The sequence below is a fragment of the Stenella coeruleoalba genome (assembly GCF_951394435.1).
Source record: "Stenella coeruleoalba genome assembly, chromosome: 14".
Classification (NCBI taxonomy): Eukaryota; Metazoa; Chordata; class Mammalia; order Artiodactyla; family Delphinidae; genus Stenella; species Stenella coeruleoalba.
In genome coordinates this window covers 61,371,873-61,386,867 of record NC_137160.1, presented here as the reverse complement: position 1 = coordinate 61,386,867, position 14,995 = coordinate 61,371,873, and the positions used below count along the sequence as shown (strand labels likewise).

General features: G+C 56.6%; 1 protein-coding gene across 2 annotated transcripts in view; it reads right to left on the bottom strand.

Moving 5' to 3' along the window:
• CIDEA (cell death inducing DFFA like effector a) overlaps positions 1-14,995 on the bottom strand; it is a gene marked incomplete at its 5' end in the record, with an annotated part of 46,863 nt that overhangs the window by 24,455 nt on the left and 7,413 nt on the right. For both annotated transcript variants that reach the window (XM_079942420.1, XM_079942419.1), the window contains 4 exons: positions 2,207-2,315; positions 4,052-4,097; positions 5,868-5,972; positions 12,382-12,515. In XM_079942420.1, coding sequence (XP_079798546.1) covers positions 2,207-2,315; positions 4,052-4,097; positions 5,868-5,972; positions 12,382-12,515 — 394 coding nt within the window. The remainder of the gene's footprint in view (positions 1-2,206; positions 2,316-4,051; positions 4,098-5,867; positions 5,973-12,381; positions 12,516-14,995) is intronic.

Sequence of the window (14,995 nt, the reverse complement as noted above, 5' to 3'; positions counted from 1 at the left end):
ACCTGTCCACAAAACAGAAGTAGCTGCAAGAGAAAGAAACGGAGAATCCACGGAAGAAGAACATCACTCAAAAGTAGAGGGGAGAGAACCTAGGAAAGAATTAGGAAAGGAAACAGTTCAGAAAAGAAGGTCAAGCTAAAGGAACGAGAATAAATAAACACAATAGATTATGCTTTACAAGACATGGAAGGTGAAAAGGAGGAAATTTTTTCTGAAATTTTTAAAAATTAAAAAATCGGTGAAAAAGGTGGAAAAGATTTAAGAGAAAGTGACAGAGAGATACGTACTGAAATGCTGGCTAGAAAGCGCCATTATGTCTGGGGTTTGTGGCAAGGAGTTGTTTGGGGTGGTGGGGGCAGGCAGCTTGGAGGAAGCAGGGTTGGCCGCGGGGGAAGGGCAGAGGGGTGACAGCAGGCTGTGATGGGTCATGTGGGTTCACTGTACTTTTTCTGTCTCCTTTGTATGTGTTTGCAGTTCTGCAAGGTAGAATTTTGAGAAAAAGCTACCAAAGAAATTCTGGCCTCATCTAATCCTTTACCGCTATGCAGTGTGGTCTTTGCTTTGTTTTTGTGAGTTGAAAACATTGCAGAAAGGAGCACAGGAAAGAGAAGGCAAGGAAAGCAGGGAGATGAGTGGTGGTTGTTTTAGCGACCGCTTCCTCCAGAAACGCATCCCAGAATTAATAGCTGGTTGATCTCGTGCGAAGATTCAAATTCCTTCTCTGATAATGACTCTCATTTTGGGCACCAGCGCCAGGCCGTTCCTGAGTGCCCTGTGGGTAGGATTTAATTTGATCCTCACAGCTGTCATCAGCGTCACCTCCCGCCCACGTGAACACTGAGGTTCCAGGAGCAGAGCTGACAAGTCACATGTGGAAGGTGTCAGAATCAGGCTTTGAAGCCAGGTCTGTACAACACCTAAGGACCATGCTGCTGAGGAGAGCTTTCCGTCACCTCCTGTAGAAACCTCGTCACCCGGCAAATAGAAGACAACCAGGGCTGAAAACATCACCCTGGACTTTATGAGTCAGAATTTTTTAAAAATCCCAAGTGAGCTTTGGGACACGAGCACCGACGGACTTGGGGTTCCGTGTTGCAGAGGGGGGTGGACAGCGTGTTTGAGCAAGGAGGCCCATGGGCGGAGGGCCTGGGATGGGTGTGAGCGTGGGCACCGAGCCTCGAGTCACAGCAAATGAATGTGGAGCAAAGTTCACCAGGGCCTTTGACAACTCGCTCCCTCACCCCCGAGTTACACAACTGGCTGGCAGGCCAACTCCTGGCAGGCGCAGCTGTAATCAACACTGCTGTCTACGTGGCCAAACCAAACAGTCCCCGGGCAGGAGCCTGGGCTGGGCGGTGGCAGAGGCCGGTCCGTGGTCCTGCCGGGCCCCTCCCTCTGGAGCTCCTGCGATATTACTTCCTGCCCACCTCCCCCCCAACACTCGTGAGGCCTGGGCCTCCTGCCTCGCCCGTCCTTCACGGGGCGATCATCTCCCTGGCAGATCCACGGCTCACAGTCACCCCGGCCAGGGATCCAGATGGCGCTGCTCTCACCGGACCTCAGCAGACCTGACCTGGGCTGGAAGGCCCGTCTCCTCACTGGTTGTAGGCAGCTCGGGGGCAGGGACACTCCTGACCCCTCTCACCACCTCTCAGGCCAACTAGACACATACTGTCAACTCTGTATGTTACAGGCAGTCTGAGTGTAACAGCAGCCCTTTGTAAAAGCCACTGGTGTCCTTGGGTCCTGCTCCAGCAATGACAAGGGCAGGGAGCATCTGTGGTGCATACACCACGGCTCATGGACACGGCTCCCCTGCGGCCGTCCGTGTTCTCGCAAGGACTGAAGCCAACGGCAGTGGGTCCACATCCAGGGAGCCACAGCCCGCACTTGGGGAACCGGGTCACCAAGAGGCTCCGAGGGCCAGAGTATGCCTCTGACCCTGCCCTTGGCCTGGCCAGCTCGCCCAGGCCCACTGGGACCACGCGGGAACTAGTTGCCAGGTTCCTTCTCACATTAGGGATGAAAGGTGAGAGCAGAACAGAAAGGGCCCATTGAAGGCTCCCGGCCACATCCACATCCACACTGAGACACAGACTGGCTCGACGTCCAGCCCACCAGGGGCGCGCTGTCCCCGAAGAGACTGGACCTCGGTAGGAGATCCCCACCACTGCCTCGCGGAATGCGTGACACGAGCGGGGCCCACCTGTCTCCCTGGAGACGCGCAGTCGCTGGCCGTTGCAGAAGGCGCCCCGGCCCCTCCGGCCCGTGTACAGCCGCTCCTCTGTGCAGTGGTAAATCACCCCGAACTCCAGCTGTGGGGTGGGCAGGACAGAAAACAGATACAGGATGTGACACAGGGACCGAAGGCCATGCAGCTCTAGCTGTGACCACTAACACAAGGACCGTGGATGGAAATTAGCTTTCGAAAGGGAACTCGAAAAATCAGCATCTGGATTCAAACCTAGACCTGGACATGAAAGCAAATGTTCTTTTCTTAAATAACTATATTTAAAGATATATTTAAACAAATAAAACTATATTTTAAACTGACATCATAATCAAGCATTAGTAACTGAAAATTACTGAAAAAGCTTCCTTCTTCAAAAAGGCCTCTTTTGTTTTCTCTGGGAGGGGAAAAAGGCTCTTGTGACTCCAATCAAACCCCACAAGAAACCCTCAAAATTGCTGACGTGTGAAGAATTCAGAATGCATCTGGAGATCCAAGAGCATCACAGAGCCTGGGGCAGCCCAGGAAGAGACGTGATTCACCAGAGGGGCTGATCCCTCCCTCGCCGCACACATCACCGGGCTGTGGCCTCAGTCCCCACAAGCCAGTGCCGAGAGGAGGGGAGCTGGGAAAAGGCCTCCCTACACCCGGAGCCCGTCTGCCTCTCCTCCCGGACTCCCTGCCGTCCTGGGCTAAGAATAGCACGCGTGCCTGGCCTGTGGGGCTGCCAACTGACAGAGAAAACGAGGAGAAGCCCCGCAAACGCCCAAGGGAAGTCTGGGCAGGCAGGAGAAGGGCTCACTTCTGGGAAGACCCTCCAGTCAGCACACACCCAGATCCTGCGCCCCCTCCAGTCAGCACGTGACCGCCCCCCTTCTCAAGCCCAGGTCAGTCCTGGAACCGGCCGGCCTCTGAGACACTGAGGCAGGCAGCCAGGGCCTCCACGACGAGGCCAGAACACGTGTACCCAGCGCACACCCCAGACTGTCACAGGCCTCGGTCTGGCCAGTCAGAGACCCTGCCGTCAGGATGAACAGCCCCTGGGCCCCGAGCTTCCTGCTTCACTTGCTCATCTCAATGACCACATTTAACAGAGAAACAAGTGAGTAACTGACTCCCTCACCAGATCTCAACATTAAGGCTCTTGCTTATCTTCACCTCAAAAGTTAAGTTCTTTCTCACGGGTATGACTCCTCTGCTGCCCCAGAATCTGCGCTAACCCTGAGGGTGCCCTAATGAGGGCTCCCTCCGCAAAGCCTGGCCCCCTGCCCTATTCAAGTGTAACTGTAGCAACTGCAACGAAGGTAAGGCTTTTCCTAAGTGTAATCGCTGAAACTGGATAATAAAGCTTAAGCCTGGATCCAGCCTTTTCTGCAGGTCCCAAGATATGGCCCAGTTCCGAGGGTATATGGGAACCACGCAACAGCCATGTTCTCACCCAACAGCTAGAGGAGAATGAAGAACTAATAGAACACTGGGATTAGAAATGTCCTCCAAAAATAGGAGTTTCTTTTGTGTGTGACTCGATCCCACGCCCCAGGGGTCAGATGGAGACTAACTGGGAACATCTGTCCAGAACGTCCCCTCCACGCGGCATCGCTAAATGGCCACCGAGGGGGAGGGCTGGCTGGAGCCCCAAACTCACACACCCCAAACCGGTTTGCATTTGTTTACTTTCTTGGATTTGAAAACACATGCTTGGATTTACTCATCATGATGAAGGCCGAGGACAAGGAGAGGAAAACTGAGGTTGGAACCAAGAAGCAAGATGAATAAACAACACCCAAGGGGCCGCGTGGCCGGGCCCCACTCATCACGTACCTCCTGGTTCACAGCAAACCCAATGCTCACTGCCACTGTCGGGAACCTGCAGAGAAGACAGATGGTTTACATGGTGACACACACGGACGCGTGCAAACTCAGGAGCCTCTAAATGGCTGGAGGCGCAGAGGACCCTTCTACAGCGTGGCTGGGTTTGTTTTGTCAAAAAGTACCTCCCACAATTTCACTGAGCGCTTCAAGGACAAGCAGGCCGAGCTGACATGTAGGACAGCGACCTTGACAGACAACAGTGCTGGCCGTCGTCAGGACGGACGTGACTCAACAGTGACCACGGAGGACCCGGTGGAGAGTTGTTAATAATCAGCTTTCTGGTTCTCAGAGGCTGAAGGGACGGAGGGGCCTGGCTCCTGCGTCCATCGAGGGGCTGGGTCCAAGACAATCGCGTCCCTCCTGCCGTGACCCCTGGGTGAGCCTCGTGCAGGACAGCAGGCGTGGCCACTGCGTGGAAGGCAGGCGGTGATCTCGCATCCTGCCTGCGGGTTTACAGGTTACGTCTCCAGAACGATTTCTCCTTTATGTGAGCATCGTTAGGGCTTAACGAGTAGGAACAAGGAAGGGCTGCTTCTAACCCAGGAGACTCGGGACCCAGCCTTGCCCAGGCTGCGCCGTGATGTCCCCTGTTGTCTCCATGGGGAGGCTCTTGACACGCCACGGCCGGGCCTGGCTCTGGTTCCCACCCTCAGAAGGCTTTTCCCACTTGCTCTAGTCCCAGTGCTGCTGGACACAAGCAGGACAGGTGCAGTGGCCAGAGGCCCCCAAATGCCTTTAGGCTTCAAGGGTCACCACAGCCCTGGACGGCCCTGGACTGTGTCTGGAGTCTAAGGGTCAGCCTCACAGCTTGTTTCCCAAATGACACTCTCGTCCAGGTTCTCTCTCTGGTCCTGGGGTGGACATGTGGCCTTTGTCCATGGTAGGGCTTGGCTCGTTCTGTGCCTACCACCCTCACACAGTGGGACAGGAACAGGAGCCCCACTCAGAGATACACACCCGGAGGGGAGCCCTGTGGTCCCACAGGACTCCCCAGGGGTGTCATGCTCTAGTTAGAGTCTGATGACACTGTTGCTGTCACCAGATGGCTCTGTTCCACCGTCTCTAAAGGACCACCTGTGACGCGCTGAATCACTTTCCACACTTACACATAAATGCTCCATTTGAGGACCCCACACCCCAGCCCCTCTCACTGTAAGGAAGGAAGCGGGTGGCTGGCTCACCTATGGGAGGGGCCCTCCCCACGGGTCCTGCTGGTGGGGGCTGCAGGTCCACAGGCCCCCCAACCGCCGACGGGGACCCGGGATGGGGCAGGAGCCCGGGCCAACCAGCTCTGGGGCTGCACGAGTGTCCTCGTGGGAGGCTTTGACAGCCCCCCACCCCACCCCCCGTCAGCGCTTCTGGGGCTGGGCAGGTCACTGCCATCATATGCCTCTGACCTCCCGAAAACCTGCTGCTCTGGGCTGACATCTGTCCAGATTAGGCCGGCAGCCGGTGGCTCCTCAACCCCCCAGGCCACCATCCATACACGTGCTCCCAAGGCTGCTGGACCAGACACCCTGCGTTATTTACAACCCTGCCCATCTCTCCAGGGGCCTCCTTAAGGGTCCTTCTTAATTCAACCCAACGTTTAAATGTGACAAATGCAATAGTTTTTAAACAAGTGAAGATCTCCTACATGCTCTGAACGTATCTCACAAATGGGAAACTTTATTTTAAAGTATCATGACTTGTAAGTGAGACCACAAACCCGCTAGAGGTTTGCTGACGTGCTGCTTCGGAAAAGCCGGGGTGTGCCTGCGCTCACCTGTGCACGAAGTTGCAGGTACCATCAATGGGGTCAACGATCCAGGTGGGGCTGGGGGTGAGCACACACTTGGCCCCAGCGGCTGCAGCCTCCTCCGCGATGAACCTGCAGTGGACAGAGCTCAGCCTGAGAAAAGGCCAGGAACTTGAGACTCAGCGTTTCGAGCCCCGGCCCCGGAGACCAGCAGGCAGGGTGAGGAGATCTCACCCGGCCTCTCTGGTCAAACAGGGGCAGCGTCCGGGAAAGACTTTCTGCATTTTGCCCTCTGCTAATCTGTCACTTGGTGGGGCCCAGATACACAAGGTGACACCTTCTGTTAAAGCACCAGGGGGTGCAGTGGGCCAGGCGGGGGTCCGAGGATGGATGTGGGAAGAGCTGCCAGCGAGAAGCTGAGCTCTGCGCTGACTTGACTCTGCAGGGATAAGGCCGAGAAGAGAGCCAGCCAGGGGCCTGAGGATGCTGGGGGGGCAGGCTGCATCACAGCTGACACTCCATCTGTACCCAGCCCAGCCTCCCCGAACCGCAGGTGCTGACATGGCATCCGTCCCGCATGCGGGAGACAGGAGCTGACATTGCTCCTGGGAGGCCCCACCCACCCTGGGCTCCCCTCTGGACCCCATCCTGCAGGAGTACGCAGGCCACGCACCCCGGTCCCCTGTCCCCGCCCGTCCTCTGTGACGAGTCCTCTGAACACAAGCCCCACCGTAAGGCCGTCCATGCCCTGTTGGGAACCTGAACTAGATGGCAACAAGGCAGAATCCACTTGGTCTGTCTCAGCAACGGGGGCCGCCAGGAGCCAGCCGCCTAGGCCGGAAACCAGGGATGGCTCCGCTACCCCTCCTTCTTGTCCCCCCGCACCATGCTGGCTCATGCTGGAGGGTCCCCCGAAGTGTCTGCATCCCTGCCTCCTGGGAGGAAAGAACAAACTCCACCTAAACCCCCAGGACGGCGCCCGACACAGGTTTCCGACCGTCCCCAACAGATCAGGTTCACCTTGTCCTGCCAAGGGCTTCCCACTAGGTCCTCACACGCATGTCTGTCCTAGAGCAAAAGGGGCCCTGACCACAGCACACCTCTACCAAGAAGGAAAAACGACTGAAAAACAAGAAATGCTTGGTGTCCTACTGCTGGCATTTTGCACACCCCAGTTGTAGTCGTCGGGAAGCTCTTTTTTATTTTTTTGCGTTACGCGGGCCTCTCACTGTTGTGGCCTCTCCCATTGCGGAGCACAGGCTCTGGACACGCAGGCTCAGCGGCCATGGCTCACGGGCCCAGCTGCTCCGTGGCATGTGGGATCTTCCCGGACCGGGGCAGGAACCCGTGTCCCCTGCATCGGCAGGCGGACTCTCAACCACTGCACCACCAGGGAAGCCCGGGAAGCTCTTTTTAAATAGAATTTAAAAGTTAGAGTTGGGGACTTTCCTGGTGGCACAGTGGTTAAGAATCTGCCTGCCAATACAGGGGACATGGGTTCGAGCCCTGGCCCAGGAAGATCCCACGTGCTGCGGAGCAACTAGGCCCGTGTGCCACAACTACTGAGCCTGTGCTCTAGAGCCCACGAGCCATAACTACTGAGCCTGCGTGCCACAACTACTGGATCCCATGCGCCTAGTGCCTGTGCTCTGCAACAAGAGAAGCCACTGTAACAACGAAGAGTAGCCCCAGCTTGCCGCAACTAGAGAAAGCCCACGCACAGCAATGAAGACCCAACGCAGCCAAAAATAAATAAATAAAATAAATAAAAATTAAAAAAAAAAACGTTAGCGTTGGCGCCTTAGTCTCACTAGTCACATGGGTCAGAGGCCACCACACTGGACGTGCAGACAGAACACCTCTGTCACCGCAGGAAGCTCTCCAGGCTGGCATGTCACGGTCCTAACACTGTGAAGGTGCCCTTCATTCTGGTGTCACTTCAACTGACACAGTGCCGTCACCTGCACTGTCACTCAGCTGGTCCCCCTCAACTCTGGCAGCATTTCTGTCCCAAAGATTATGAAACTCACGCTCTATGTGCAGAGTCATCCAGACACAGACAAACCACCTGAAGCTTGTCCGTGTACACGACGAGGCTACATCATCATTTTCAGGTTGCTCTTCCCAGCCTGCCCACGCTGTCCCTGGAAAAACCCACCTGTGAGCAAGCAAAGCACCGGACTGGGGGCAGGGATGAGGAACCTAGAAAATTCGTGTGAGTGGAGAAAGCCTACAGCTGCCCCCAGGAGCTTACAGCCCAGAGGGCAGACCACATGCATCCGGGAAGCTCCTGGCTTTTGTCCCTCCTCCTGCTGGGCAGCCTCCCTGCCATCCTCCCCCCCTGGGAATTTGGATCATTCGGATCATGTGACCCAGGTAGGCGGGTCTAGATGAACAAGGTCGTGGTGACCATCAAGTCAGAGGAGGCTGGGCGGGGTGCGGCCAGGCAGGGTGACTCCCCGACCGCTAACCCGGCAGAAACAAGGGGGCGATCCTATGCCGCAATTAGCTCTGAGGTTTTCTGAGTCAAAGACGTAAGGTATTAAATCCGTCTTCAGTGCTTTCTGCAGCTACGTGATTTTCCTGCAACAGTTTGTGATTATGTTCTTAAAGAAAGGGGGCCATACCCGAAACACACACACATGAAGACAAAGTCCCAGGCTTGAACTGGGCACAAGGTCCAGGAAGCAGTGAGAATACGTCACTAAGGTCAAGAATAGAAATGACTCACAACAAAGATGATCCCAGGAACCTGGGAGGAATGTGGAATCTTCTTCCTTTTCTAACCTGATTTTAAGCGAGAAGCTGGTACCTACTAGGGGGGTTGGCAGGAGTCGCTGGGGTCCTGGAGGAGGAGGAGGGGCCGACAGCTCAGATAGCTGGACCACAGCCTGTGGCTGGCCGTCAGTCCATCAGCAAATGTGTGTACGCGGTCTCTGGGCTCCCGGAGCAGCCCCCATGATGCATCTGCAGACACAGCTTTTGTCCTGTGGGGCATTTCTGGTGGGAGTCACTCCAAGCAGCCACTCCAAGGCCTGGCCTTTCTGGGCGTCGACTGTTCAGGCCGAGGGCACCCTCCTCTGGACCACAAGCCCAGGCGGGGGGAGCACTGGTCACCTCCCCACTTGCCTCGTGCCCGTGGGTGGTCCTGGGGGCAGGGCCTCAGACATGTTCGCTCTTCTAAGGCACCAGAATACCTCCCCAGCCTGTGGACCCTGATTTTCTCTGTGTGGGAAGGTAATTCCTGCAGAGGCCGGGGTACATGGACTCAGATGGCGTGTGAGAGAGTAACAGACACCTCAACAAGAGCGCTGGACCGTCCACGAAAAACCCACAATGTAAACAGAAAAAACACATGTGACTGAGCATGGGGCCATTTCACAGGCCTATCGAATGTACAGAGGAAAAGAGCACCAGGCACAAGGTTCAGAGCCTAGAAACAAGTTAGGCCAATACGTTCTGCTTTATTACTTCTTACTAAGAGTCATAACAAACCCTCCTTATGATTTTGATGGCCAGGAGCACCCAGGCCTTCTCTTTGGCCAGTTTGTTGACTCTGTGACAAGGTCAGGGTCACCTTCAGTCCACTAGGGAGCCAGCTAATGTCCCTGGCCTCATCGCTCAGGCTTCGGCCCAGGCTCTGCTGCCCGAGGACACAGCGTGAAATGCAGCGGGGAGACAATGCAGGCAGGCATTCAGGTGGTGGTGGCCAGGAACGCCTTATCCCCGAGTGCACGCACCCCACAGGGCACAGGGGCCGGTCAGCACAACAGTGCGGCCACGTCCCACCAGGGGCCCAGCCCGGGCAGAGGCGAGAGAGCACCAGCCGTCCTCCTCCCCCGGCCTGTGCCTCCCAGACAAGGAGATGCGGACAGGCTTAGCGATGCTACTGCATGTCTTCAAAGTCGCCCCACTTGGATCTCACTTGGGAGCACAGCTGGAACAGGTTTCGGCACCCACAGAGGCGGCCCGGACGCAGACTGAGCTCATGCCTTCGGCGCCAACACAGTGCTTCGGGAATGCGGCACTGACCTGGTTCCTTGTGTTACCTCCTCTGCGGCAGTGTCAGTGCTGGGTGACACTGTGGTCAGATTCCCATCCCTGGGGGTGGAGCAACTGCCCAGCCGAGGGCAGAAGCGAGTGCAGTTTCTGTCCACACCCATCTCCCAGGCTTTGGATTTCACCAGTGAGTAAAATAAAATAGCAAAACCAGGGAGCCCACAGTCAGGTTGTTTCTTATTTTATCAAAGTCAAAACAGCTACATTCTATCTTGTCTTTTAATTTTTTTTTTTTTTTTTTGGCTGCGTTTGGTCTTTGTTGCTGCTCACGGGCTTTCTCTAGTTGTGGCGAGCGGGGGCTACTCTTCGTTGCAGTGTGTGGGCTTCTCATTGCGGTGGCTTCTCTTGTTGAGGAGCATGGGCTCTAGGGTGCGCAGGCTTCAGTAGTTGTGGCACACAGGCTCAGTAGTTGTGGCTCATGGGCTCTAGAGCACAGGCTCAGTAGTTGTGGCGCACGGGCTTAGTTGCTCCGCGGCATGTGGGATCTTCCCGGACCAGGGATTGAACCCGTGTCCCTTGCGTTGCAGGCGGATTCTTTAACCACTGCACCACCAGGGAAGTCCCATGCAATCTATCTTTAATACTGTTTTGTGAAAGACTAAAAATGAGGAAGAGCATAAGTTCAGACTTCTTAAGAAAGGGTGACAGCCTTATACCAACTTGTTGTTTAAGGGATATATTTAAATACTCTGAATGCAGAAAAATAACAATATACTATTTTATCTTATAATATGCATGCAATTTTTTTCCTCATCACAAGTTTCTCAATTTGTCTCTGATCTAAAATACAATGAAATGTCCCCAAATTCTGGTACTTTCTTTTAAATCTTAATCATTGGGAAAAAAAACAAACCTGACTTAGGTATGCTGAAAAACGATTTCACCTATCTGAATTTTCTAGGCAACAGAGCAGAGAGTAGCATCCTGGCTTTGCTCTCAGAGCCAAGAGGGGAGAGGGAGCAGAGCCAGGCTGACATGGGCAGCCAGTCCCTGCCTCGCAGCCTGCAGCTTGGGGACCGCTGCCTCTTGTTAGGGGTTGGGGGGTACCTGCACTGCCCAGGGCTTTGTCAGGTGGGCTGGCAGGCACAGTTGGAGAGGCTCCAGGGGGCCTGACACCCACCCAGGGTGGGGACTGCTGCTCTGGGCGGACCCAGACAGTCTTCCTGAGGGGCTTCGGAGCCTGAGGCCCCCGTGTGACACACTGTCTTCTGTCCTGTGATACTTGTCAAGGAGTGTGTAAATTCACACTGTGCAAACAGACACCAGGCCCCATATCGACACAACAGTGCATCCAAAGCACCAGCAACCGGCCAGCACTTTCAGGATTCGGTCTGTCAGAGTGATCTGACTGCAAAGCGCCAGGAGGCCTGGGACCACCACCACGCAGACCCCTGCAGTGACCAGAGCCTTTACCTGGACCCTGGACCCCAGGGCCCCACAGTCCAGCTGCCTCACTGCTGCTGGAGCCACCAGACGATACAGGGACAGAAAGAGCTCCTGAGCCAGAACCAGTGGTGGTTCCTGAGCCGTCACCTCTCAGGGAATCCAACTGCCTTGAACACGGTGGGGCCAGGGGCACTGACCCTGCCAGCCAGCCCCCGCCCACCCTGCCCTGCGTCTGCAGCCACGTCTGCGTGGACCTGTGTGGCTCAAACCCATGCTGTTCAAAGGTCAGCTCTGATTCTTTGGACGTTGCCATTTAATTTAGATTTTTGAAAGTTAAGAAATCATAAACAGTGCAGAGCCTGTAACCATTATAATAGATGCTAGGGTCCTGACTTTACGCCAAACAAGGAAAAAGGGAGAGACGCTGAAACACAAGGGCTACCGTCAACACGCCTGCACACACACATGCACACATATACACACACATGACCCCCCAGGTGATGCGGGTTAGAAGGAAGGAGCGGGGAGAAGGTGCGAGTGTGTACGGCCTGTCCCCTACCCCCCAGTCACTCGCAGGGCGTCACGCGGCAGGAGGGAGCCCCTCACTGGTCCACATGGACGTGGGGCCGGACAGACATGTCATCTACACCTGGGAATCCAGCGATTGGGCTCCAGGGTGAGCAGCTCCCTAAGGAAGGAAAGGGACACTTGTGCCCAAGGAGCCCCCTCCCTGAGCTCAGAGCGTCTGCCCCTGGGGCTCTGGGCCCCCTTGGAACTAGACACACAGCGCTGGGCAAATGCTGGCCTTTTTCAAGGAAAAGATTAATTGTTGCATCGGATTCTCCACACAGTGACCCAAAAGGTCAGGGACACCTGCTCTGGAGGGGGGTGGCCCTGAGGGCTTGGTGTGGGCTTGGCAGGAGGGGCGGGCGGCCCTGGGGACGGCCACACGCGGGGATGCGTCCTGGGAAAGTCTGCGTGGCCCTGGGCTGACAGGGCACAGCAGAGGGGACTCCCTGCCAGGATCCGTGGCGGGGCGGGGAGTGGGGGGACACGCGGCCGGGGGCGGGAGTCAGCGAGGCCCCAGCGCACCCACCTGTGGGAAGGAAAGCGCTGCTGCAGCTCCTGCAGGATCAGAGCCTCCACCATGTGATCTGTTTCTGTCACCAGGTCCGCGGCCGACGTTTTTGTTGAGACACGTTTTTCCTCAGAAAGGGCTTTCCTGATGATCTGCAATGAAAGTCGGGAGGTGGGTGATGCTGGCCAGCACCCCCTACGCTGGGGGCGGTCCTGCACCAGAGCTGGGCCCCCTCCCCCACCGCGGAGGGTGGCGCCCGGCTCTCTGTGGGGCTCCTGGGAACCTTCACTGCCGCCTACTCTTCTCGCGAGAAAGGCAGTCATGGGTGGAACAGTCTTTCTTTGGAGGAAAGAAACGCGGTTCTAAGGACGTGAAGCTTCAGCCACGGAGCCCCATGGAGCCCCCCGAGCTTGAACTCGGGAGATTTCAGTGTAGGAACCGCTTCTCCTCATTCACTTTACCCGTCACACGAACGTGCCCCTGGATCGGGAGCCCAAACGGTCCAGCCGAAACCAAACCCGGGAAAGTGAAAACGCATGCAGAGAACTGGAAGGCAGGCCCTGGCCTCACGCCCCGGGGGCTGGGTGCATCAGGTCACAGGACCGAGTGGTTTGGTCTCCCAGGAGCTGCCAGCGCTTCGCCTACACCCGGGACGGAGGGCTGAGCTCCAAGGCCTCCCCGGGGACCCACACAGGAAGTCGTTGAGGGTATTAATCAGGAAACAGCCCCACTGCAGCTAGGGCCTATCCTGTCATCTCTGCCCGAGTCACAGCTCGAGTCCCCAACCACGGTGACATCAGGACCCTGAAGCGACCTCTGACCTCTCCTCCAAGACCCGCTGCACCCAGGGTCCCTCACCTCCTTCCATGGACCCCCTCGTTCAGCCGCCACCTTACATCCACACCGCCAACCCCGTGATACTTACTCTTCAACCTTAGGTGGGTGTATCCCATGCCCTGTACACACATATCGTGTACACACATGCCATGTACATACATGCCTTGTACACATGCCCTGCACCCACATGCCGTGTACACAATGCCCTGTATCCACTTGCCGTGTACACACATGCCCTGTACCCACCTGCCCTGTACCCAGATGCCGTGTACACACATGCCCCGTACCCACATGCCCTGTACCCACATGCTGTGCACACACATGCCCTGTACCCACATCCCATGTACTCACATGCTGTGTACACACATGCCCTGTACACATACCCTGCACCCACATCCCATGTACCCATTCGCTGAAGAGGAGGAGGCCAGGAAGATGCCTCCAGGAAGCCTGCAGATAGGGGTGCTCACGCAGGATTTCACAGAATAAGCAGGACCCCCTAGACAGGGGCGGTCCTCATCCCAGCACCAAGCCCAGACAGTTGTTTGGTTTTCCGAGCTTGGTTGCAAAGATAACAGATTGGTTGTAATGGTTTCTAACAGAAAACCTGGCTTGCTCTCCGCTCCCTGCTGCGCGCCTGGTGTCTAGGGTCATGCCCGGCACACAGCCGAGGTGCAAAACCCTTCAAGTCACCAGTACATTATACCTCAGGCTGCTTAAACAGACTCAACACCGTTTTTTCCAGCCGGACCTCATGCGCTTGTGGAACACTGACCCCTTGATCTGTCTTGTTTCGCCTCTTGTTGCCCTCGAAGCCCATCACCCTCTGGCTTCCATCCTGTCCTGCCTCCTGGCCCCCCCCCCCGCCCCCCGCACGTCCACTCCCTGCAGTGCAGCCAGAAGGGCTCGCTAAGCCTGGGCCCACATAAAGCACCTAATGGCCCCATTTCTCCAAGGATGAAGTCACCCCCGACGTAGCTCACAGTGGCCTCCGTGGGCTGGCCTGGAGCAGACACAACTGGACACGAGTAGCCGGCCCTCTCCCTTCTAGGAAAAAAGCCCAAGGTTAGCAGGGCACCAAGCCACATGGCAGCCCGCATCGCAGCCTCCTGTGCAGGCAGGTGTGCCCTGGGACCAAGGTCGGCCCCGAGGACGCGAGGGGAAGCGATGCGTGTGACTCCCAAGTCACGTCCTCAAAGGGCCATTGTTGGCACGGCACTTCCTCCTGCCCTTCCACTCCCTCTGCTGTGACTTGGGCGTGGTTGCTGGGGTCAGATCAGCGGGGTCAGAGCAGTGGCGGGAAGGGACGGGCCCCTGGGTGACTCGGGAAGCAAAGCCTGCCTCCCAGACTCTAACTGGACTTGGGAGGGGTGGGGAGAAAGGACCCCCTGCCTCTGTCCCCGATTCTAAAGGAGCCAGCCCATCGGCCCACCTCTGCGCCCCCGCATACCCTGCCCCTCCTGCTGCACCGAACCGTCACTCACCCTCCCGCCCCCTTCCCACTGGACGCCAGGTTCCTCTGGCCCCAGCACTCCTCCTTTGTGACTGGGATGTCACCTCCCCGCAGAGCCGGCGCTCACCCTGCAAGTTCGCTCCTGGCTCCCGGGTTAGGACCCTCGTCTGCCCTGTGTCTGAACCCACCCCCCAGGCGGGCTCTGCAGCCTGACACATGGTGAGGTCTCAGAGGACACCTGCTGGGTGCACACGGGGTCAGGTAACTAAGTCGGGCAAGTGTTCTCATGAAGCTTCATCTGAGCGTCCTGGCCTCTCCATCCTCTGGATCCAACGGAGAGGA